We start from the raw sequence: 26,370 nt of genomic DNA on the forward strand, positions 1-26,370 counted from the left end.
AAGCAACCAACACAATCCCGTTATTGTCCAGATTATCGAATCCAGAACCTTCGTCGCGAATAACAGAAGCAGGAAGACAACGTGAAATAGCCGAACAGAAACAGAACCTAAAACCTTCATCGGATAGATTGGATTAAGTCGACGACACAGCACGGGTTCTGAAATGAAAAAGAATACGAAAGTTGAAGGACCTCTATACGCACCCACTTTTCCTCCACTCAATGGGGAAGATATCCTTCTAGCTGAGAAGCCTTTACGTAGGAGTGCCCTGAGGGAACTTCAAGGCCACGACGATAAAGTGTTCTACGTGCAATGACGGGACCAAAACATACGTCAGATAGCTGTGTTCCTCCTTATTTCGTACGCCATTGATAACTGGAACACATGACCTCGTCTTTGGTAGAGCAGAAGCCTGCTTGCTTGCCACCACCCTTTAGTTCAGTGACCTTCGCCCGTAGTCAGCAAGGGTGAATGACTCACCAGATACTTGTTGTCTGTGAGGCTACACAAGAATAGATATTTCGTTAGTGGCTGTAAGTATTGTTTCATCTGCAGTTATATCAGTTAACATTTCAATAGTTTCCTAATGGTTACGTTAGTGATAAACATGTAAATTAGTTCTCGAGAGTGAACGTTTTTTCTATTTGAACGGGGGATTTTTATACAGCCTGCATGTATTATTTTTTCCTGAAACAAGAAGAAATTCGAAGACGCAAAATGAGTTGTATAAGAGTAGTTAACAAAAGGAAAAAGAAGAAGAAAACGAAAATGTAAATGCTGAAATAAATTATGGTAGAGATCGAGTGAATAACATTTTGTCATGGGGCCTCCTCGATGGCGTAGTGATAACGTCGTCGCCTTGTAATCAGGGGATCCCGGGTTTGATACATGGTGGACGCACATAGTGGTTAGTATCCCACTTTAAACTGAAGGTCGAGTCCAGATTAGCATATCTGTGCACCAAACCAAAACTAAGAAAGAAATTGTCACAGTGTAAGAAAATTTCATGTTCAACCAGATACGAAACAAAAGGGAATAATATATTGCAGGTTGGAGTTCACATCTGTAGCATCTAACCAGCACAATTATGAATCGCAACATATCGTATCAGATCCATTTTTATTATACATGTATGATAATATAAGAGAAGTAGAGGAAAGAGAAAACCAAGCGAAACACGGACGCCTTCTCCAGAATTTCAAATCTCGTTACATAAGGTTCTGGGTTGGAGTCCCGAACAGGCATGACTTTCTTGTTCTTGCCCTTTTATCTGCTTCATTTCATCATAATTCATCGTTATGGTTTACCTGCAGGGGAAGAATAATAACAATAATTGCCAATACAAAGCCAATGACAAACAGAACAACTCGATTACGGAGGTGCCAAGAAGAAACGAGACTTGACAGTTTCTCCGTCTCTCGGTTTGTCGAATTGAAAATTGCTCTCCCGTTCTCGGTCTCGATTAGTTAAATATAGAAATCGAAAATGTATGTGAATGAATATACATGTATTTTATATATTCCGGTTTTGTAGGAGATTTCGTGAGAGATGAAATAAGTACTCTTCCATCGTATTTATTTTTATAATTTTTATTCCCTGTTCGATGATCGCGACGATAAGGACGAGTGACCATTACATGAAATTGATGACGAAATAGTCAAACACCCCCGACAAGGACGGTACTCAAACCCGGGAACTTTGGCGACTATATCGAATGTCAATCACTTAATGAGCTTGACCACCGAGCCTGCTTAATGTTGTTTCTGTCAGGTAATTCGTAATAACTGTCAATATCCCACATTCACTATCATTTGCTTCATAATTTATCTTATTGTTGTGATTAACCTGAATTCAAAGAATTAGTTGAAAGGCAAAAATGCAAGATTGAATGTGTCTGATGTTACTTCGTGCCGAATAATATGACGTGGGATTATGATATGAATTTATTAATCATATAATATGCCTATTCATTCCATTGATTGATCCCAATTGAGCACACAAAATATGCTATAATGTCCACTCCATGGAGGAGTGGTTAGCACAGCGCGCTACGATGCCATGGGTCCCTGGTTAGAATCTCGACTTGGGTGTCCTTGGTAAGTGTCCCTTCATCAATTTCATCATAGCATCACTCATCTTCATCGTCGCTATTTGCCAAAAGTGACATAATAGCAAATCTAAATAACAAACATCCAATCAAATCGAACATCTCTACCGATTTAATTCTATACGGTACCGAATTCCCACTTTATTACTGCATCTTAAGTCATTTTACAGCATCTCAATTGTTTTCCGATTCGAAAACATTTGGAATGTTGTTTTGTGCAGTTGATTGTGCATTGTTTCGTTGTTTGGGTTGTTTAATTAATGTCGCATTAATTAGTTTTAGACCAATCGTGACGGGGGAAGCAAGCGCACAAAGAAAGCGAAAAAGACAAGGAAGAGACCACGGCTTTCTTTAAAGATAGCATCCCGTGAATACAACTCAAGTGACTGCAGAATATTATGAATAAAATTTATTTAGCTTTTTCCTTTTATATCTGTTTCAGTTATTTTACTTCGCTTTTCTTCTACCACTCGCGTTAATCGTGTCGATGAGGAAGAATTATAAACTCGTGAAATGGACGATGGTACAAAAATATATATATGCCTCTCCCACGGTTCGAAACTGTCAGTACAAAATATTGTCTTATTTTTAAAATTTACGGGCAAATATGGTTTGTCACGTAGCATTTTCGCTTATCTCTTTCTCAAGGGGTTCCATTGCCTCTCTGATGTCGTAGCGGTAACGTCTTCGCCATGTAATGAAAGGCTTCCGAATTCAATACCAAATAGAGAGGCATTTGGTTCGGATCCCATTTTAATCTGTAGGTCCAGTGCATGAACTGGACTTAAACAATTAACGTGTGGCATGTGGTCTGTGATGAGAACCATCATTTCAGCGAACCTTCTTGACAATGACTCTAATATCACTTGAAAGAATAGTATTTCCTTACGAGTAGCTCTTGTCAAGAAACCAGTTCCTGAAATTTTCTTCTGGAGGCATCGTAGCACCCAGCTGTTTGTTGTGGCTGGGGCACGAGTCATGTGACTCATGCTATCAAAGCTCAATCCTTCCCGAGAACTCAGAATCACCAGGCAAACTTAAGCGAATATTTTGTTATTTGGGTTGCATAAACAACAGGCTTTAAGACGTTACGAAATTCTACGTCCCGTGGCCCAGGTATTTTTTTCTAAGACTGTACAGGGAGTGGTCCAAGATCTCTCACCTGAAGTGATGCAAAGGGCCCGTGTGTACTCAGCTGTATGGGGTTGTGCACATTCGATTCTCCTTCCGTGAATTGTCTGCACCATCGTCTGACCATACTATCACTCACGACGTCAGGTCTGCACTCCTCACACGATTGCTGGTGGCTCTGTGCCAAATTCTGAGCATGCAATGTAGGCTACATCGCAGTCGGTGGGAGACTGTATGAGAGCTGCAATCTTTAACCTAGAACTGTGCTAAAAGGCTGCATTGCAACTGTACCAGATTGCAACTACATGCCACTTCTTCTTTCCTGTATGTGTGTGTGTGTATGTGTGTGTGTCGCTCTCCGACCACTAGTGCTGTGTATAGGCACCATTGGAGCTTCTTTCAGGATGCCCCTCGTATATGAACTTTCAGAAGCTTTTATTATTAGAGTGGTCCTGTTTTAATGTTTGGTTAGCTAAATCAGGTACCTATACAATGGAATTCTATAAATTCCTTGGGTTAGATTTCCAATACCTACATACCCTGTTCGTCAGCATTAATTGTATAACTGCATGTTGTCAGTTTCACAGTACTTCACTTGGATGTACTGAAGCAGAAATCCCATTGATAATGTAAGAAAATATGACACTTTATTTTGTTCGATTCAATTGTTTCACTTATATGCAAGAGTTAAGTTGTTTGCTTTACAGAGAAGAGAGAAGTAGCTTTATGCATTGAAAAATGAGTCTGGACTCATGGTTCTTACAAGCAGAGGATTCCAAACAGTGGAAATATCAACATACCTGTATAATACCGAGAATGTATAAGGAGACTGATAAATTACAAATTGTATTTCTCAATCATTGACTCTTCACTCTTATCTCATAACTTTAAAAATAATAAAGTATTTTTTTTAAAACTTACTGCATATGACAAAATTCCGTAATCCTTCCCTAGCTTTGAATTGTAATAATTTTCAAAATTCACTATTTGCAGTTTGAATTCAAATCATAGAGAATAGAGAAATTAAGTCAATTTCATAGAAGATAATATTGGTACTTAACAAAACCATACGTGGATCTGTATGAGTTTATTATTTCTATTTGCGAAAACAACGATTTTGTTTAGTTTGTAATTGTCAGGAAAAAATGTAAGTTTTGTCCTGGAAAACCTGGAAAAGTCAGGGAATTTCATTTCTGCTTGTTTGTAGCCACCCTGCTAATACTTGATAGCTGTGGTGGTTTAGTCGACCTTAATGGCAGAGTGGTTGGCACAGCATGCTGCAATGCCAGGGGTCCCTGGTTCGGACATGGATGTTTGTGTTTGTTCCAATGAGAATACAGAAAAAATAGAGAAAATTGATGTGTGTGAAAATTGAGAAAATGGAGAGAAAAAGTGGGGATACTACTGCTTAGAAGGATATTACAAATGTAAAGAAAAAAGTAGACAGGCGGTCTGTCTGCCCATGCAGAAGACTTGGGTTTGAATCTTGGGCTGGGTGATCTAAGGTGAGAATTTTTCCAGTCTTGTCCCTGCATAATTAAAGCTTCTCTGGAACTCGCCCACCCTTAAATCAATGTATCCTGGAAGGGGGGGGGGGGTAGAGGCAGCCGGAGTTTGGTTCTGATCACATTATCTTCAAAATGACTGAGATGAAGAATATGTTGGGCCCTACCCCCATATCCTCTGAATGTGCCTTCATGGCGTGGTGCTATATGCATGGGGAACTTTACTTTTATACTAAAGTGCAAGCTATCTTGACAGTGACGTCAGCACTACAGGTTGATGCGAAACCATTTTATCACTCCGCGCAAAGCATGAAAGATTCTCTCCGTCACAGTTGTGTCTCAGAGTCCGCAGAGAAAGCACACAGGAGGAACGGAACTTGTTTCTTCAAGGGTTGGGTCGGGTGGGAGGTGGGGGGTAGCAAGTACTGCTGGACTTCTGACACCCTTTTAATGTTGCCAAACTTACATGGACGAAAGGTCAATTGACTTCAAGTGCGTCTGTTGTGTACGTTGTTTGTACCGAAATGAAGGGCAAAACCGTACATAGTGAGAGCCGACAGGTGATTTCGAATGTTGTTAAATTTTTTGACAACGAAGCGAGAGAAGGATGTTACACGTATCTGGTCAATCAAGCTACAAAGCATGCGACGGCTGCAGTTCAAGTGTCGGACACTTTCATTAAGAAGCACAGGTCTGCTGAAAAGCGTAGAATTGTTGTAGACGACTTTGACAAGTGTTTGATTAGAAGAACTATTGCAGGGTGGCGACAGACCTGGAAAACCTGGAAAACCGGGAAAAGTCAGGGAATTTGAGGTGTCAAAAAAAGTCAGGGAAATGTCAGGGAATTTCGTCTTCATTGATTTTTTTTTTTTTTTTAAATTTCTCTCGCCCGGGCTTCTCGGCGGGAATTTTAAATTCGAACACTCTTTGGAGGAAAATTGTTATAACTCGGGCACTATGTGAGCAATATACTTCGGATAACTTTCGTTTTGCAGCTAAAACATCAGCGCATGCAACCGTGTACAATTCAGAACGCCGGACTGAGGAAGAAGGGACTTGGGGGGCACGTCCCCCGAATCTCTATGGAAAAAACAAAAATCTGGTGTTTGCCCCCTCTTCTCCCGCTATTTTGGAGAGAAAGCGAGAACTTTAGTATTCTTTTTAAAGAATGTACATTTTTCAAGAGAATGAAACATATTTCATGTTGTTGGGTGCCATACAAGTTGAATAATAAGCCAAAATATTATTATTATTTTTTTTACGAAAAATAGGTAATTTGCATTTTTGGAGGAAAATTGTTATAACTCGGGCACTATGGGAGCAATCTACTTCGGATAAGTTTTGTTTTTCAGCTAAAACATCAGAGCATGCAACCGTGCACAATTCAGAACCCCGGACCGAGGAAGGGGCCTTGGGGGCACGACCTCCGAATTTCAATAAAAAAAAAAAACTAGTTTGCCCTTCTTCTCCCTCTATTTTGGGGATAAGGCGCAAATTTTAGTATTCTTTTCAAAGAATGGACATTTCTCAAGAGAATGAAACATATTTTATGTTCTTGGGTGCCATACAAGTTGAATAATAAGCCAAAATGTGATTTTTTTTTTACGAAAAATATGTAATTTGCATTTTTGGAGGAAAATTGTTATAACTCGGGCACTATGGGAGCAATCTACTTCGGATCAGTTTTGTTTTTCAGCTAAAACATCAGAGCATGCAACCGTGTACAACCCAGAACGCCGAACCGAGGAAGAGGGGGGGGGGTTGGAGGCGCGACCTCCGAATTTCAATATTTCAATACAAAAAAATAAGAATAGGGACTTTGCCCCCTCTTCTTCCACTATTTTGGGGAGAAGGCGCGAACTTTGTATTATTTTCAAAGAATGGACATTTCTCAACAGAATTAAACATGTTTCATGTTCTTCGGCGCCATACAAGTTGAATAATAAGCCTATTTTATTTTTTTTTACGAAAAATAGGTAATTTGCATTTTTGGAGGAAAATTGTTATAACTCGGCCACTATGTGAGGAATCTACTTCGGATAAGTTTTGTTTTGCAGCTAAAACATCATAGCATGCAACCGTGTAGAACTCAGAACGCCGAACCGAGGAAGGGGGGGGGGGGAGGTTGGGGGTCGCGACCTCCGAATTTTAATGGAAAAAAATAAGAATCTGGACTTTGTCCCCTGTTCTCCCGCTATTTTGGGGAGAAGGCGCAAACCTTAGTATTCTCTTCAAGGAATGGACGTTTTCAAAGAGATTGATTGAAAAATGTTTCATGTTCCTGGGTGCCATGCAAGTTGAATAATGAGCCAAAATGTGAAACTCTGTTCGGAAATGTGGCTTTGATATGTTGCGGAGAGGGGGCGAGGTTGGTCTTCAATATGAATTTCCCAGGCTTGCTCCAGACCTGTGTCTGAGTTTCCACCCAAACATAAGAGTTCGAAGTTCCAAAAAGCACATTCATTTCGTAATCAGCACGATGATACAGTATGGTATCATCGCGGCAGTACGACCTTACTCTGATGATACCATATGGTATCATCGGGGGAGTAAATGTTTAGTTTAGCCTCTAAATATTACGTGGAAAAAACATTGAATTATCATTTTTTCTTGTCCGCATGGGAGTAGTAAGGGGACTTGTCAGCAGATGGAGGGGATAAGAGCGGGTGGCGCCGTCCGATAGTAAGGCATTTTGTTGGGCAAACTGAAGGAACTTGGAAGAAAATAGGTTCTATTGATACATACAATTTTTGTCGAATATCGCCACCCGACAAAGTATCTCACTACAACATGCGACAGAAATTGCATGGACTGCAACATCCAACAAAAATCGCATGCATAAACAAGAAGAGCTTTAGACTGCAAATATGCTGCTGGAATTTTATTACTCTTCTGGCTCACTTCACCTTATTTAATGTAGTAGTGCTTACGAAGGTTTTCTTTCATCATCCTGACGTATTACCGGTTTCGCACAAGTTAACATACGTTTACAATGACATTGCACTATTTTTAGATATCAAGAAGAATCCAACCAAACGGGACATATATTGAATACTATCACGAAAAAGTTAAACATAAATCTGCATTGGTGAACTTTATAAAAATTGGCAAGTGCATGCTCGCAACCTCAAATTTACTGCAACACTAGTATTGCAATTAAATTAACGCCACTCTCTGTCCTGTCTGTTTAAACTCGTGAGAGATGGTCATTAATCTCTCACTGAGTGAAGTTAATGTCCAATATTATGAAATAAAATACTAATAATAAATACGTAAATATTTTAATATCATATTTACTCGAATCACTCAATCATAAAAGCAAATCACTTTCTTCAAGAATTGACTTTTCTCTGCCAGCCCTGCTAAATTTTCACTTTCCATCTACTGATTTATACAAGGGGTGGCCAGAAAGTAATTTCCGATTAGTAGGGAACCGCAAATGCTAAAACCGTGAAAACTGGTAATTGCTGCGAAGTTATGTTTAGGAATGTGCAGTGATGTCTGGACTAGGGATGGCCAGATCTGGATCCTGGCGGATCCGAAATCCGGATCCTAAAATTTTTCGGATCCGGATCCGGTACTTTCGGATCCGGATCCAGAACTTTCAGATCCGGATTCAGTACTTTCGGATCCGGATTCGGTACTTTCGGATCCGGATCTGGTACTTTTGGATCCGGATTCGGAATTTTCGGATCCGGATCCGTTTTGCCATACCACATGCGCTTCTTGGAAAGTAAGAATGTGTTTATAACATATTGTTACCTGCTAATATACATATATATATATAATATACATACATACACACACACACATATATATAGTGTGTGTGTGCGCGATTTGTAATTAATTAATACACTTACAAGGGAGGTCTAAGCCTCCTCCTCAGATTTCCATGAAACTTGGCAGGTGTATAGAAGCCCCCCCCCTCAAACGTCAAGATGAGGAGAAATTGAAGTAGGGATCTGACCCCGAAACCACGTAAATAGGGCATAGGAAGAAACAGGGGGCATAGGGTCTCTCCATACACCTGTCACATTTCATGGGAATCGGGGGGACACAGGGGTCAGATGATCCCCACGTCAATTTTTCCTCATCTTGACATTTGAGGCGGGTTTTGCCCCCTAAAACAGTTTTTTAGCCGAAACAAAAAAAAACACGTATTTCTTCCTTTGGGCCCCTCTATACACCTACCACGTTTCATGGAAATCGGAGGTGAACACAGGGGTCAGATCCCCACTTCAATTTGTCCTCATCTTGACATTTGAGGGCAGGTTGCCCCCTAGAACAGATTTTTAGCCGAAACAAAAAAACACGTATTTCTTCATTTGGGCCCGTTTATACACACACCTGCCAACTTTCATGGAAATCGGAGGGGGCCACAGGGGTCAGATCCCCACTTCAATTTGTCCTCATCTTGACAATTGAGTGGGTTTTGCCCTGTAAAACAGTTTTTAGCTGAAACAAAAAAACACGTATTTCTTCCTTTGGGCCCCTCTATACACCTACCACGTTTCATGGAAATCGGAGGGGGACACATAGGTCAAATACACACTTAAATTTGTCCTCATATTGACATTTGAGGGGGGTTGCCCCCTAAAACAGTTTTTTAGCAGAAACAAAAAAACACGTATTTCTCCATTTGGGCCCGTTTATACACACACCTGCCAAGTATCATGGAAATCGGAGGGGGACACAGGGGTCAGATCCTCACTTCAATTTGTCCTCATCTTGACATTTGAGGGTTTTTTTACCCCTAAAACCGTTTTTTTGTTGAAACAAAAAAACACGTATTTCTTCCATTGGGCCCCACTATACACCTGCCAAGTTTCATGGAAATCGGATAGACACAGGGGTCAGATCCTCACTTCAATTTGTCCTCATCTTGACATTTGAGGGTTTTTTTTCCCCATAAAAGAGTTTTTTAACTGAAACAAAAAGACACGTATTTCTTCCATTGGGCCCCACTATACACCTGCCAAGTTTCATGGAAATCAGAGGGACACAGGGGTCAGATCCTCACATCAATTTGTCCTCATCTTGACATTTGAGGGGATTTTGGCCCTTAAAACAGTTTTTTAGGTGAAACAAAAAAACACGTATATCTTCCTTTGGGCCCGTTTATACACACACCTGCCAAGTATCATGGAAATCGGAGGGGGACACAGGGGTCAGATATTCACATCAATTTGTCCTCATCTTGACATTTGAGGGGGTTTTGCCCCCTAAAACAGTTTTTTAGCTGAAACAAAAAAATACGTATTTCTTCCATTGGGGCCCACTATACACCTGCCAAGTTTCATGGAAATTGGAGGGGGACACTTATATAACCTCCCTTGTTAGTCTTACACTTTGTAATTATATAACACTGCATATATTATAATGTTTTATTTTAATTTTTAAAACTGTAACTGTAGAACAATTGTATAATTTTTGTATAACATTTCTATCTTGTTATATGTGTTAAAGGTTTCATCCTGGAATGGAATGTCTCACATTTATGTGTGTTTTCATTTCCAATATATTCGAATGAATACATATTCGTTTCAATGGCATTTACAAAATCACCTCTGACATATTATGTTAAACAAGTAAGATTATTTTTGTGTACGAGTGTGTTAGCCGATGCGTAGCAAAGTATTTTAGGAACAACACTTGAAAAAAATTCTTGTAGGACTAACTAATGAAAAATTTCTTTGTAATCGAAAAAACCCAGCGTCGAATAACATGGGTACCTGGGGGAAACCCTGGGGGGTAAAGGCGGTTAGGGGCGTGATGCTGATCACATCACCCCCACTCACGACCGGATCAAGAAAGTGTGGGGCGTTACCCCCACACCCCCTATACGCCTTCATGGCGTGGTGCTATGCACAGGGGAACACTTTACCTTTTTTAATCGAAGATCATAATACCTTTTAAGGTGTGGTAATATTATAATGGGATTGAGATACGAAACTCTCGGATCCGAATCCGGATCCAGATTTGAAACTTTCGGACCCGGATCCGGAAGTCTCGGATCCGGATCCAGATCCAAACTTTCAGATCCGGATCCGGATCCAGATCCGTAAATTTTGGATCCGGACCCGGATCCGAATGGATCCGAATTTTTTGGATCCGGATCCGTTTGGCCATCCCTAGTCTGGACACATTTTTCGCCCGTTCGAAATATCGAAATAATGCGAATTGTTGGCGTTTTTAGCTTATTTTTTTTAAAGAAACGTCCTAAAACAACGAAAAATGTCATGAAATATAACATTCTTGTATTTTCTAGGCCATGTTTATGTACAAAGAACATGCAAGTTTTCCAACATTTTACTCAAGAGTCAACTATATAGTTATATGTACATGGAATAATTCCGACAGCCACCTTAAATCATGTATTTCTCTCGATTTTTTCAACTTCTATCGAAACCATTTGCATCACAGAGCAAAGCGGCTGGGTTCTAACAGGAGATCGAGTGCGTATCTACCGTCACACGAGAGCCACATCTTCGTATTTGTCGCACCAGATATGTTTTGAATTACCAAGCTAAGTGCGCACCATCGGCATTTGTCGAGCGAGTAATAATGGAGCTCAGTTGTTAGGGCATCTGACTACTATGCGAGAGACCCGGAGTCGATCCCCTGCAGGGGAGAACCGGGATGTTTTCCACCTATTCAAACTGCTCCGGCACCCACCCAGCATCATATGAAGCTGGTACCTTGAGGAAACTTTGAGGGATAAATGTAGCCAGGAGCGTGGTGCTGATCACATCACCCCCACCTTCGGCCGTGATCAAGAAAGTGTGGGACCCTAACTCCACGCCCCTATACACCTTCATGGAAAAGTGCAGGGGAGCACTTTACCTTTACTTCCTCAAAAATCTGTTCCAACATATCAAACTGTCACGAAATTACAAGCACAATGGAGTATTAAGTTTCGGTATATCTGGCAGATAAATGTTTCGAAAACAAAAACGCGAATTTTGGGAAACGTAACACTAACAAGTCAAAAAAATATAATGCCAATTTTTGGTGCCATAATATATCGGTATCTGTCACGTGAGATTGATTGATTTTAATTTTTTGGGTGCGTCGCCACTTATGGTTAGTGTTGCCCACGAGACGAGACTTTGGCCTGTCTCGTCTCGTGGAAATGCTGTCTCGTCTCGAAAATATTCGTTTGTCTCGGGACACATGATCAATCTCGTCTCGTCTCAAATTTTTAAAAGCCTGTCCCGTCTCGTCCCGTGGGTAACACTACTTATGGTCATTATGCACTCTTCAGTATATAAGGAGAAAATTCCATTATCTAAAATTCTTACCTTAGAATTAAGAAAGGGGTATGGAAAATAACTTTCCCAAAATAAATTTCAAGATATCAAACTCTCACGAAGAGGTGTAAGCCATGTGACTTACAATTTGAAACAGTAGTTTTAAAACACAATGAAGGTATAATTTCAGATATTTGCCAGAAAATGCGCTAAAATGAAAATGTGAATTTTGGGAAAAATAACACCGTATAGTAAAAAATAAGAAAAATAAGAAAATACACCAATTTTAAAAAAAAATAACAAAATTGTCTGCCGATTAGGTATAAATAAGACAAGAATATCAGTTGTAATTTATTGCATTAGTAACAGTGAGTCCTAACCTAATTTTCGGCATAATCACCACCGTTGTTCTGGCATTTGTCGTAGCATGGCACTAAATTTTGTATGTCCATGGTATATGTGTCTGACAGCAAAGACTGGAACTATATCTACCGCAGTGTAGCTGTCAAATCCTTGCCCTGCCAGAAACCTCTTCAGTTAAGCAAAGATATGAAATTCGGTACATTCAAGGCCAGGCCTGTTCAGGGAGGAGTGGTCCAAGATCTCTCACCTGAAGTGATGCAAAGGGCCCGTGTGTACTCAGCTGTATGGGGTTGTTCACATTCGATTGGCCTTCCGTGAATTGTCTGCACCATCGTCTGACCATACTATCACTCATGACGTCCAATCTGCACACCTCACACGATTGCTGGTGGCTCTGTGCCAAATTCTGTGCGTGCAATGTAGGCTACATCGTAGTCGGTGGGAGACTGTGTGAGAGCTGCAATCTTTAACCTAAAACTGTCCTAAAACGGCTGTATTGCAACTGTACCAGATTATAGCTACATGCCACTTCTTCCTGCCTGCATTTGTGTGTGTCGCTCTCCGACCACTAGTGTTGTGTATAGGCACCATTGGAGCTTTTTTCAGGATGCCCCTCGTATATGAATTTTCAGAAGCTTTTATTATTAGTGTTTTCCTGTTTTAATGTGTGGTTAGCTAAATCAGGTACCTATACAATGCAATTCTATAAATTCCTTGCGTTAAATTTCTAATACCTACATACCCTTTTCGTCAGCAATAATGGTATAACTGCATGTTGTGAGTTTCACAGTACTTCACTTGGATATACTGTACTGAACCAGAAATCCCATTGATAATGTAAGGAAATATGACACTTTATTTTGTTCGATTCAGTTCACTTATATGCAAGAGTTAATTTGTTTGCTTTACATAGAAGAGAGAAGTAGCTTTATGCATTGAAAACTGAGTCCGCACTCATGGTTCTTGCAAGCAGAGGGTTCTAACCTCAGTGCAAATATCAACATATAATACCGAGAATGTATAAGGAGACTGATAAATTACAAACTGTATTTATTAATCAATCTCTCTTCACTCTTATCTCATTTAGTCGTAACTTTAAAAATAATCAAGTATTTTATTTTAAACTTACTGCGTATGACAAAATTCCGTAATCCTTCCGTAGCTTGTGAATTGTAATAATTTTCCAAATTCACTATTTTGCAGCTTGAATTCAAATCATAGAGAATAGAGAAATTAAGTCAATTTCATAGAAGATAATATTGGTACTTAACAAAACCATACGTGGATCTGTATAGTTTATTATTTCCATTTGGAAAAACATCGATTTTGTTTAGTTTGTAATTGTCAGGGAAAAATGTAAATTTTGTCCTGGAAAACCTAGAAAAGTCAGGGAATTTCATTTCTGCTTGTTTGTAGCCACCCTGTATTGGTAATTTTTATAAGGTTGAACATGAAGTGCCAACAGTAAAAAAAGTGCTTTCGAAATTAAAGAAAGAAATTAATTTTCCGGGTAGTCTTTCTTTTTAAAATGTAAGCTGTGTGTATATTTGATGGGTTATTTATTTACATAAATATTGTTTATGCGAACCTTACCGCCCCAAACTTATCTTAAGTTAGCACCTCTGGCCTGGTCCCCCCAATCACCGCCACTGTCTCTAAGGATATAATTATAATTAATAATTAAATTGAAGATAAAATCTGTTTCTTATATGGTAATATTTACTTTCGCATAGTAAGAATCACAACCATGACAATAGATTTTATTGTTATTAATTATTTAAATCGGGAATCGTCACGAACGCTATCCATACTTCTTCAACCACTGACCATCCTGAACGTCGCATTTTGCGGCAGGTCCGCCAGAATTTCGTCTGTCAGAGAACAGCTGTGAGGCATCATGGCAACAGCGTGCCATTTGAGAGCAGAGGAAAAGAAGAATTTCCCCCATATTCTCGTCTGCTGCCGTTCACCGCGACGGAAACAAGTTGGGGTGGATTTTAGTTCGCATATTTTCCGGTGGTATTCTCTTCTTTGCTGAGCAGTATATATAATTTTAACTTTGACTTGTAACAAAATAATGGTGCCAAATACTCTACATTTCAACAAGTTTTTAAGTATCTAATATTTTTAACACATTTATATGCTCTGTATATGCTGTAACGTGTTTTCATTAAGGAACTATATTTTTGTGCTCAAGCCTCCCGAACTTTCCGTTCAAAGGCGCGTTGCCATCTGGTATTCATTATCCGATTCCATTCATTTCCTTGTATTTATACATCGTGCTTGTTTTAATTGCTCTTTATTTTACATGATTCCATTCTAAAAGAAACCTCGCATTGCGACATGTTGGACTTCCTTCTCTTCCATTTCAAACTATTGAAATTCTTTCCCTTGTTTGTCTTTTTTCTTAGTGCAGACAGTGAAAGTATCAACGATGGAAGTTTGCAATGCTGTTACTACATCACTGTCAAGATAGGTTGCACCAGAGTATAGCTACTATACAACATACAGTAGCTGCAAACACACTTTTAATTCTGCTTCATACAGTTTGTTCACAGTTTGTGTTTTCCCATTATTTTTGTGGATGTTTCAAGTTTAAATATCTCCTCGGTATATTAACCATGTCAATATTATAAGGCTGACATATTTAATTGTCTTGACTGATTTCATCCAAATGGAATACTGTATCAATCCTCCAAAATATCTGTTTGCTATGAAACTAACAGTTCCTATTAGTGGCCCTTATTTGGATCCCAACATACATATGCACTATATTGTTAAAAAAAAATATTTGTCAAGCCATAGCTTAAGAGATACCCTAAAATATTTAGGTATCTTTTCTTAATGTCCAAAAATGTAGTTTAGGCAGATATTTGAAAGTGGCATCAGAAGCTACCTCAGAATATGAAAAATCATTACCACTTCGATCGGGTGAATACACCTATAACTTATTTATTTTGTATTCTGCATCGCGGAACATTCTTTAAGGTGTTATTATGAATTTCTCAAGGAAATAATGTCCATTTTTCACATTACGAGTACTTATTGTTGTTCGTTTTATTTTGCTTCCCTAACATACAATATGGCGCGAGAGTAATGGTTCATCGTGCGTCGTGCTTGTGTTTTGTTGATGGTATGCAGTGTTTCCAAGCTTCTTAACTGAAAAATACCTACTTTCATGTTACTAATTTCGTATTTTTTCCCCTGGTTTGAAATTGTGGTTCGTGATCGCATTGCGCCACAAACCATTTAATGATACCCCCACAAACCATTCTCCCATAGCCCCAAAAATCATGTACGATCTAATAACCATCCACGGGTAGCCCCAAAAACCATTCAGAGTAGCCCCACACACCATTATGGTAAGGTTAGATTAGGTTGCTTAGATTAGGCAAACATAGTTAAAAAACTGTGGTTGGAAACACTTACAGGGTGTTACGTCATCAAACGCATGAGACATCCGATACGTACAGGAAGGAAATTAAAGCAACGTCAAATGCATGTCGGAGATATATTTTCCTAGAAAGAAATCATGAATTCGAGCTAAAAAGGATAGAAAACACATTCATGAACTTCCACAACCCTGCAGAAAGTGTACTTCTTTTCAGTGGCATTCCACAACCAACTCGTTCGCACGTATTACGTAAATGCTTGATCTCGAAGCCATACAAACTAACAATGGTTGCTACCTCTATTTGGTGCAAGGTACATAAATCTTAATCGTAAACCTCAGCTAGAATATCATCAGGGTAGGGTTCTTTGTAGACAAAGATGCCTTCCAATGGAGATGTCTAAACTAATATATTATTCAAACACAAGATACATGGAATAAGAATATTTACATGATGAGCTACTTCTCTCTATAATTCTCATTTACAGTCAATTTGTATCTTTATATGTCTTATATGTATATGTATTACATGAATGCCAGTCTCACGTGATGCACACCGTGATGATTTTGTAGGACTCTGGGCAAAGCGTTCTCTGAGTTGTTCCACAGCAGCTTCAAGTATTTGTGGCCATCCAGGTGATTTTCCATGTCGTACAGAACAACCAGTCTCAACGAAGGTTTGGTGCCAAGAGTAAATTGTAGGCCTGCTAGGAGGTGCCTTACGATACTCTGCACGAAACTTACGTTGCACTGCAGTTGCTGATTGCATCTCGTGAAACCAAAACACACAGTGAGCACATTCCACACCAGTAAAAGTAGCCATTTTGAGAAACAATACTGACAGCGTTACTGATGGGTGAGTTCGATACTAATGGAAATGAAAATGAATAATTAGGTGCTTAAACAACAATAGATCAATCAATCGACAACATTGTTCCAAGGAAGCCAGCTCGAACTCGAACACAAGCATCTGGTTTAACCAAAACGAGCACATTATTATGCAACACAGAAATACTTCTTTCGCAAAGCAACTTATGAGTTAGTTCAAACTTCTGTGTGTGTTGAGCACAAAAATGCTCACTGATGTAATTTGACAGTTTTGCGTAGTAGAATGCAGCAATGCTAAAATTCTCACTGTCACTTTCACTTTGCACATACCTTCTTGATAACGTACTCCCTTTTGTGACCAGAGAAGTGATTGGAGTATTGGATCCTCCCTTCTTCTACAACACTGGAACCCAGGTCATTTTATGTAAAAGCTTTTGGGTTCAAATTGTGATATGTCATAGTTATTACTTCATCGATTTTATCCAATCATCATTCGCCTCATGAATGCAATTGGCCAAAGGTGCCAAGAAGTATGTAACAAAAAATACAAATATTTATTTAATACTCTCAACTTTTGTAGAATTTGCCGTTGTTCAAGGACCAGCATGCATTCGGTCACTGATACAAATCAATATTTTATTAATCTGAAAGAAACTTTAACATGTTCCATGAAGATCCTGAATGACACATTCACCTTTTTAATAAATGAATGTAACCAGACTCTGTTTTGACATTTACTTTTCCAGAGTACAGTCATGGATGCTTCTGGGTAGTAACAATTTCATTGACTTACAGTGGGATCATTACATCCCAGATGTGTGTCTGACTTTAGATGAAATAACCACATGGCTTGTGCTAAATGTTTAGTAATAAACCAATATGCGTCAATCCAGAACAAATGGTCCAACATGTAATGGGTTTTCTGGTCGATATAACTTTGATCATAGATCGGGCCCTAAACAATCCCGATGAAGACATATAACCAGAATAACCCAGTTACAATATTTGTTTTGCCTTAGGGTTGTGCAAATGATCAAACAATAATTTTTATTAATCAATAGCAAATTAGAAAATCTTATAAAGACTTGCCTTTAATAATCTAATGACTGTAACGACATGAAAATGTTCCTCATTGTATTTTAATTGTTTTTGAATCAGTTTTTCACACTGATTTCAAATCTGTAATTACTTTGTTTCTAATGTGGACCAATTCAAAGTTATTACGATTTTCTTATATTTTGTATCATTTTATACTAAATCGATAGGCATGGCCTGATTCCTTCTCAGTGACATGCGGTGATGTTGACACTTGGGGTAGCAACCAGTGGCATGCCCAAGGGAGGTTGGTGTGGGTCATAATCCCCCCTCCCCCCCCCCTTTGGGGCTCAGTATTCCTAAAAATAGAACGTCAAAGAAAGGAAATGCTTGCAAAATGAGAAAGAACTACTGAAAATAATTGATTGATTGATTGAATTGCTTTATTTTACTTTGCTTTTTGTGCCACTTTTGGCTAATTTGCAATGATGAGGATGGGTGATGATATGATGAAACTGATGAATGAACACTCACAAACATCCATACCCAGACCAGAATTCGAATCCGGGACCCCTGGCATCATAGTGCGATGTGCTAACCACTCTACCACACGGACCGGCTACTGAAAAGAAGTACACATTAATCCCACCCCCTTTCGAAAATCCAAAACACGTTGATTTGACTACTAAGCCAGAGATACCAGGTTCGAACCCCGATCTAGGCATGGGTGTTATTTGTGTTTGTCCCTTCATCAATTTATCGTGTCATCTTCACGATTAGCCAAAAGTGGAGGAAAAGCGAAGTAAAACAAACCGAATCAAACAATAAATCATGATTTGATTTGATTTATGCTACTTAGCATCGCCGACACATTTGGTTAATCGCGAAGATGATACAATACAATTAAGGAAAAGACAAACACAAATAACACCCATGCTGAGGTCAGGGTACGAACCCGAAACTCCTGGTGTCGTTGCGTGCAGTGATAACCACTCCGTGTGTTTGGTTGATTTAGTGTTTTAGTCCACTTTATGTACATAATAGCTAATCGGTACTGGACCTACAGTTTAAAGTGGGATCTGAACCACTATGTGCCTCCACCAGGTAACGATCCGGGGTGACTTGCACTCTCCCACGGAGGTCGGCCGACAACAAAGATGAGTGGAAATCGCTAACCATTCGGATACGTGGGTATCGGTAAAGTAAACTGCATTTTCCTCAGTGGCAATTTTCAGTTGCATTTTTTGAAACACCATCCTCGTATATGATTAACTTTTTTTAAAAAAAATTGCATTGCTTGATTTCCCTAATTTCTCCATCTCACTATCTTGTTACTGAAGGATCCAGGCTCGAGCCCTGGCTTGTGCACGAGTGTTCCTTTGTAACCATTCTTCATCAGTTTAATTTAATCAACGTTCATCGTCATGGCAGAAATTAGGTAAAGTGATGGAAAAGCAATGCTAAAGTAAACAGTAAAGTGGACCCCTGTGCTTTGCACCACGCCATGAAGGCGTATACGGGGTGTGGGGTTAGGGCCCCACACTTTCTTGATGGGGTGATGTGATTAGCACCACTCCCCTGGCTGCCTTTACTCCCCAGAGTTTCCTCCAGGTACCTACTTTGTACCTACTTTATACGATGCTGGTCGGTGCTCTGGAGCCTCTTAAACAGGTTGAGAAAATCCCGGTTTCCCCTGCCGGGATTGAACCTGGGTCTCTCGCATGGTAGTCAGATGCCTTAACGACTGAGCTACTGTGGCAACTAAAGAAAGGGGGTGAAATACAAATAATTTCCTCGCAGTGCATCTGCAGGGCACTGTGAAATCAGGAGTCCATAATTCTCTGTTTATGATTGTCACTCATGACTTCCGTAAGCTCATTAGCTACGTATTGCGATTAAATCTATACAGCTAGAAAAAGCGATGGGAGGTGGCAAAAATTCAATATATTAGAGGAGATTAACAGGTAAGAAAACACACTTTTTTCTACTTTCTTCAATGATATTAATTTGGCTTTTTGATTCTGGGATACATTTTTCATTCCAAATTATTCACTGCAGGGTACAACAGACAGGAACAAGAATGCACGCTCATCTCGGGTTTCGAATCCCGGCCTGAATTGTTCTTTGTGAGGTCCCTTCATCAATTTTATTATATCATCACTCATCCTCATTTCCACGATAACCAAATGTGGCAGAAAAGTGAAGTAAAATAAACCAAACCAACAACAACAATTAGAATGCACGTTTTCTTGCCCAAATTAATAAATCTGTATTTATGACTGTTTAGCTTACCCATTTTTTTATTGGAGGCCAAAATATTTGTATTTTTTTAGAAAGAAACTACTAAAATGAGAGCAAGAGAGAGAGAGCATGAGCAAATATTTATTTAATCATTATATATTCCATATTGAAAAAAAAAAAAAGAAACTAACATTTTTGTCTGCACCTAATACAAGTATGTTCCCATTCATATACAAATGAAACTACATCCCATACATTCATATTGTACAATGAGTAAAAGGTTACATAAATACAGAGAACATAAGTAATGCAGAAAATTTTCCCCTGAGTTTTTTTTAGGGGATTTACAAAGGAATCAAAGGGAAATCATTCCCTTATCGGTCCTATAGGAGATAAACTGCAGAAACTGAAAGCACGGGCTTTCAACCATTGGAGCGGGGGGAAAGGGTACGAGGGAGGTACAGGCAGAAATCTTTCCTTTCCCTTTGGGCGGTTGTCTTTACCTGGAATTGGTGAGGGGGAGAAAGAGCCAGGTGATCACATTGAAGATCAAGAAGCCCTTGGACAAAAAATGTTGCATTTGAACTGTGGCTTTAAGACAATAAATATTGTGATTTGAAAATAATTAGACATGTGAGATTGATTGATCTATCTCTGCTAGACTAGCTACTCCTCAGTGCACGTCACTGTTCCTACTGTTATGTTTGTGGATATTAAATCGCTCCCAAGCAGAAGCAGCACTACATAACACCTGGCACCAAGTATTACACAGTGTATAATGCTTACTTTGGAGTGCCGATGGGTGACCAGGACATCTGTGGTTCCTGTAAATCAACTTTGTTAGGATGGCTACGAGGATGTTGGAAAAACATGCCTTTTGCAGTTCCCAGAATTTGGAGAGACAATTGCTACTTTTGCATGGTTGATTTGTCATTGTTGAAGTATTGAAAACACGAAGTAGAATCCAGTACCCAGATATCCCATCGTCAATTGTACCTGTCACACATGGGCCAGATTTGCCTATTCAGGAACCACCTGCCTCTTACACAGAAGACTCTGCATCACCAATACTGCATGTACCTGTGTCCGACAGTGACCGTGAGAGTGACTATGATGATTCCATCAAGAAACCTCATTTTCCAACTCAGGAGGAACTCAATGACCTGATTCGTGATCTGGAATTACCAAAATTGAAAGCAGAGCTCCTTGCATCCGTCTGCAAGAGTGGAATTTATTGGATAGCAGCTGCAAGATCTCAAAAAAGACACGGCACTAGACATTCGCACCATACTACATTAGCAATGGGAATCTTTGTTACTGCAGGGACATCAGTGGCCTGTTTTATGAAATTGGAATAGTGCACAATTCCGCTGAGTGGCATCTTTTCATAGATAGCTGAACTAGCAGTATCAAGGCCGTGTTGCTGCACATTGGCAACAAATATCCCTCTCTTCCTGTTGGCCACTCTGTTATATTAAAGGAGAACTATGTTAAACAGCTGCTAGATCAAGTACTATAGCTACGAGTGGGATATGTGTGGTGATTTCAAGATGCTGGGGTTTTTACTAGGACTCCAAGGAGGATTCACAAAGTATCCATGCTTCCTCTGTTTGTGGGACAGTTGCGCAACTGGGCAACACTATATCCAAAGACAGTGGCCTTTGCGGAACGAACTTCTTCCAGGACAACAGAATGTCCTACATGAACCTCTTGTTGACAGGAAGAAGATCTTACTGCCTCCTCTCCACATTAAATTGAAAATAGCTAAACAGTTTGTGAAAGCGTTGGATGAACAATCAAGTGCTTTGCAACATATGGGGTCCATGTTTCCACGTTTATCTGAAGCAATGGTATTTGGTGGGGTATTCACTGGACCTCAGATCAGACAGATGCTGCAATCCACAGAGTTGGAAAACAAAATGACACCTGTAGAAAAAGTGCCTTGCAAGCATTTTGTGATGTTGTGCATAACTTCCTAGGTTACAACAAGAGCCCACGTTACAGTGAACTGATCCAGAATTTACTGGATACGTTTCATACCTTAGGTTGCAGAATGTCAATCAAGTTGCATTACCCTCACTCACATTTGGATTTTTTTAGACCAGATTTGGGCGATGTGAGTCAAGAACATGGAGAACGATTCCATCAAGATATGCAGAACATGGAATCGCAGTATCAAGGCAGATGGGACTATATGTGGGACTTGGTGATGGATAGTCACCACAAAAGAAAAATACTACCACATCTGCATTTCTAACATACTAAGATACTTGAATGCCAATTCAGTGTTGTGGTAACTAATCGTATATTATATTCTGTCAGACAATATCCAAATTATATGGATCGATCATTGTTATTACATTATTGGACAATTTTCTTTGTGATACTATTTATGCTAGTATATATGCAAATTACTCAAACGTATTTGGTTAATTTTACAGATAACTATCCATGCCATATTACGGAAATTGGCATTTTTTAAATCAGTGGGTGTGATTTATATAGGGAACATAAAAAAAAAAAACTTGGAGAAACAACAAGTTGCTGAAATTTTGTTGCCCAGTTGCTCTTTACAAATAATTAATTTTAACATTGCACTATTCGTGCATTTTTGGTTAATACCCAATAATTATGTATATATGTTCTGGCATGCAAATACAATAGTCCATGACCCCCCCCCCCCCACTTCCAGGACAAATTACAAAATTATCTTCAGGTTTATGCTTTTAGACGTGTGCTTGTAGCTAAGTCATGTTGCTTCCAGTAGTTGTAACGACAGAGTGGTTTGCTACTTCTTAACCATGTTTACCACAGTAAATTTCTCCTGAATAGATCAATTTTAAATAATGCACATTAAACAATATAAATAAAATGTAATCATCCTAATTAATGAATGCTTATTGGTTCATCATGTTTTCAGGGAGGTAAGATTCTAATTAGGGAACAATAAAAATTTCCCCCCCCCCCCCCGTACAAAATCCACAGAAATGGCTCCCCTGCGAAGAATGTGTAGCTTGCATAATGAATGGTTAGAGAGGGGCATAAACTTGGACATATTTGCTAAATTCTCTGAATTTAAACGCTATTGAATGGACAACATTCTTACTTAATTTTTATTATTATTTTATTATTTTTTATTATTTTATTATTATTTATTTATTATTATTATTATTACTATTATTATTATTTTACCTTCTTTGTCTATATATATACCCATACATATATGAATGTAATTGTGTAAGGTTTGATTCATTTTTTATCCACGATATATATAACCTCTATATGTATTTTTTTTATATCTGAAATGTGTATAAATATTATTTTTATGTGTATAAATCCTATGTAAGACATTTACTGTTCACTGTAAAAGGGCAGATGCCTGTTGTGCGCAGGATAATAAATAAATAAATAAAATGGTGGAAATTTGTTAATATGTCAAATTCATAAATTAATTTGTTTAATATGGAATAAAGAAGAAATCCTCAACAGAGGAAAGAATCCATAATTGTTCCTGTGTTTAAAAAAGGTGATAAAATGAACTGCAATAATTACCGTGGAATTTCTCTACTCTCAACAACATATAAAATATTATCTAACATTCTTTTAACAAGACTAACCGCATATGCTAATGAAATTATAGGTGATTATCAATGTGGAGTTAAACGTAGATCAACAACAGATCAAATTTTTCACATCAGACAGACACTTGAAAAAAAGTGGGAATATAATCAAAATGTCCTTCAGCTATTCATTGATTTCAAAAAAGCATATAATTCGGTCAAAAGAGATAAATTATATAATATATTAGTCGAGTTTGGAATACCTAAGAATCTTGTTAGTATGATAAAAGTATGCACCAGTGAAACAGAAAGTAAAATTTGTGTGGGTATTAATGTGTCTGGCAAATTTACAATTCATGGTGGGTTAATACAAGGAGATGCATTATCTCCATTGCTCTTTAATTTTGCCTTAGAATATGCTGTTAGGAAGGTAAAAGAAACTAAAGAAGGACTAAAATTAAATGGTGTGAGTCAGTTGTTAGCATGTGCAGATGATGTAGACTCACTGGGGAATGATATAAATACAATTAAGAATAATGCTAAAATATTTTTCAAAACTGCTAAAGAGATAGGTTTGGAAGTTAACAAAGAGAAAACTAAATATATGCTTACAGGCTAAAACCAAGTGTTAGGTAATAATTAAAATCTAATTATTAATAACAACTCGTTTGAACCAGTTTCCAAGTTCAAATACTTAGGAGTAATATTAACAAGTGAAAATTATATTAAAGAAGAAATAAAAAGTAGGCTTAATTCAGGAAATGCATGTTACTTCTCTCTTCATAAACTTTGGTCTTCTCGTTTAATATCTAAGAAACTAAAAGTTAAAATATACAAAACAGTAATTTTGCCTGTAGTATTATATGGGTGTGAAACTTGGTCCCTTACATTGAAAGAGGAACATAAAATTAAGAGTATTTGAAAATAAGATCCTTAGGAAAATATTTGGACCTGAAAGGGATGAGGAGACAGGTGAGTGGAGAAGGTTACATAATTTAGAAGTACATAATTTGTTTTCATGTCCAGATATTATTAGAATAATTAAATCAAGAAGACTTAGGTGGGCAGGCCATGTGGCACGAATGGGAGAGGAAAGAGGAGTTTACAGGATTGTTGTTGGGAAACCTGATGGTAAGAGACCTGTAGGAAGGCCAAGATGAAGATGGAGGGACAACGTTGAGATGGACCTAAAGGAAATCTGTAGGGATGGAAAGGAGTATATAGATCTTGCTCAAGATAGGGACAGATGGAAGGCCTGTGTTGCTGCAGCCATGAACCTTCGGGTTTAAGAAGGCTAGAGAGTTAGTTAGTTAGGGAACGCTTCTTTTCTTAGTTGCAAGAATTTTCATGTGGAACATGAACGTCTACAAATTGTTTAACTTTTGCCACATGTATCTAAATTGTGTCGTGCCAAGGTTACGTATTTTCAGGGTATCAAAGAACTTCAACAATTCTCGATTATTATTGATAACCACAGACTTATTTAATTATGTCCACTTTCACTTCAAAACAAAGAACTTCACTGTGATTATGTGGAAGGTGAACCCATCCATTAATTTTGTCAGTTTTCACACTTTTGCATGAGTAAATGCAAGACCATCAGTTCGATTCAATTTTTGCACTATTCTTGGCACACTTATTAAATAACACTATACATTCATTGGGTATGTATCTTGATATTCACGTATACTTGTAAGTCGTGAATTAGGTTATCATAAGTTCCAACAATTGATGCATGCTGCTGTACCATTCCAAACAATGAATCCTCTTATTTGAAAATACTACAAGGATGAGAAAATTTGCATCATAAAATTGTGAAAAAAAGTAATTTGCTGTGTAAGCTGTGTGATCTGACCACCCTCCGCTCTTTGATGCACCTATGCTACCATACACATACTGTATGTGCTACAAAGTATGTAAGTAGTGCCATTTAATAAGTGATATCAATCCATACATACATATCCTGAAACTTCACCAAACATCCCCCAGCTAGGAATTTTCACTTCATTCACTTGCTAGTGCAGTGACAATGTACACTCTGTTGATATGCTGTAAGGCCAGCCTAAAGTGAACTACTGCAAACGTGTGAATAATATTTGACTGTCCTTAATAGATTTGGCAAAAGCTGAATAAAATATTACTGAACCAGTAACATATTTACATGTTTCAATGCATGTCCTTAATGACAGTCTATTCTACTATCCTTTCTTCTCGGTGATCTGTAAATCTCTGACAATTTTTTTTCAGATATCTGAACAAGAACTACATGCAACGACAGAGCCAAGATGTTTCAAGGTCAGTTACACTAGTACCTTCAGGAAAATTAAGTGATCAAGAACAAGCAAAAGACAATACAGAATGTGTCAATAGAAAAGGTAACTTTAAACCTGAACCTTCACCAAAATACTCTAAAACCAAGGCAGATATTAAAGATACCAAGCACTGTAACAGGGAAAAACAACATATCTCTTCAATGTTCAACCAAGTTTTCTCCAATGAAGGAAATTTATTTGCTCATTCAATTGTCTTTGCAAAGGAGAAGTTTTTGAATCGTTCAGTTTGCAAGAGAAAATTGATTCTTGAAGATAACCTTTACACACAAAGAAGGGTTCACACCAAAGTTAAACTTTTTAATTGTTCAATTTGTGACAAAGCTTTTTTCCAGAAAGCAGATCTTCGAGTGCATGTGAGGATTCACACTAAGGAGAAACCTTTTAAGTGTTCAATTTGCAACAAAGATTTTACCCAGAAATCAACCCTTAATAATCATATGAGGGTTCACACCAAAGATAAACCTTTTAAGTGTTCAATTTGCAACAAAGATTTTTCCCAGAAATCAACCCTTTATATGCATATGAGGTTTCACACCAAAGAGAAACCTTTTAAGTGTTCAATTTGTAACAAAGATTTTTCCAAGAAAGCAACTCTTCGAGTGCATGTGAGGATTCACACTAAGGAG

The 26,370-nt window shown here is 38.4% G+C and overlaps 1 protein-coding gene across 1 annotated transcript in view; it reads left to right on the forward strand.

The window, feature by feature from the left end:
- The window catches only part of LOC145983425 (uncharacterized), a gene marked incomplete at its 3' end in the record, with an annotated part of 58,928 nt that extends 32,579 nt beyond the window's left edge, over positions 1-26,349 (forward strand). Inside the window, exon 4 of the mRNA XM_083116538.1 lies at positions 25,659-26,349. Coding sequence (XP_082972664.1) covers positions 25,659-26,349 — 691 coding nt within the window. The remainder of the gene's footprint in view (positions 1-25,658) is intronic.
- Between the last annotated feature and the right edge of the window lie 21 nt (positions 26,350-26,370).

Source organism: Lepisma saccharinum, unplaced genomic scaffold (assembly GCF_977018435.1).
Source record: "Lepisma saccharinum unplaced genomic scaffold, izLepSacc3.1 HAP1_SCAFFOLD_898, whole genome shotgun sequence".
Lineage (NCBI taxonomy): Eukaryota > Metazoa > Arthropoda > Insecta > Zygentoma > Lepismatidae > Lepisma > Lepisma saccharinum.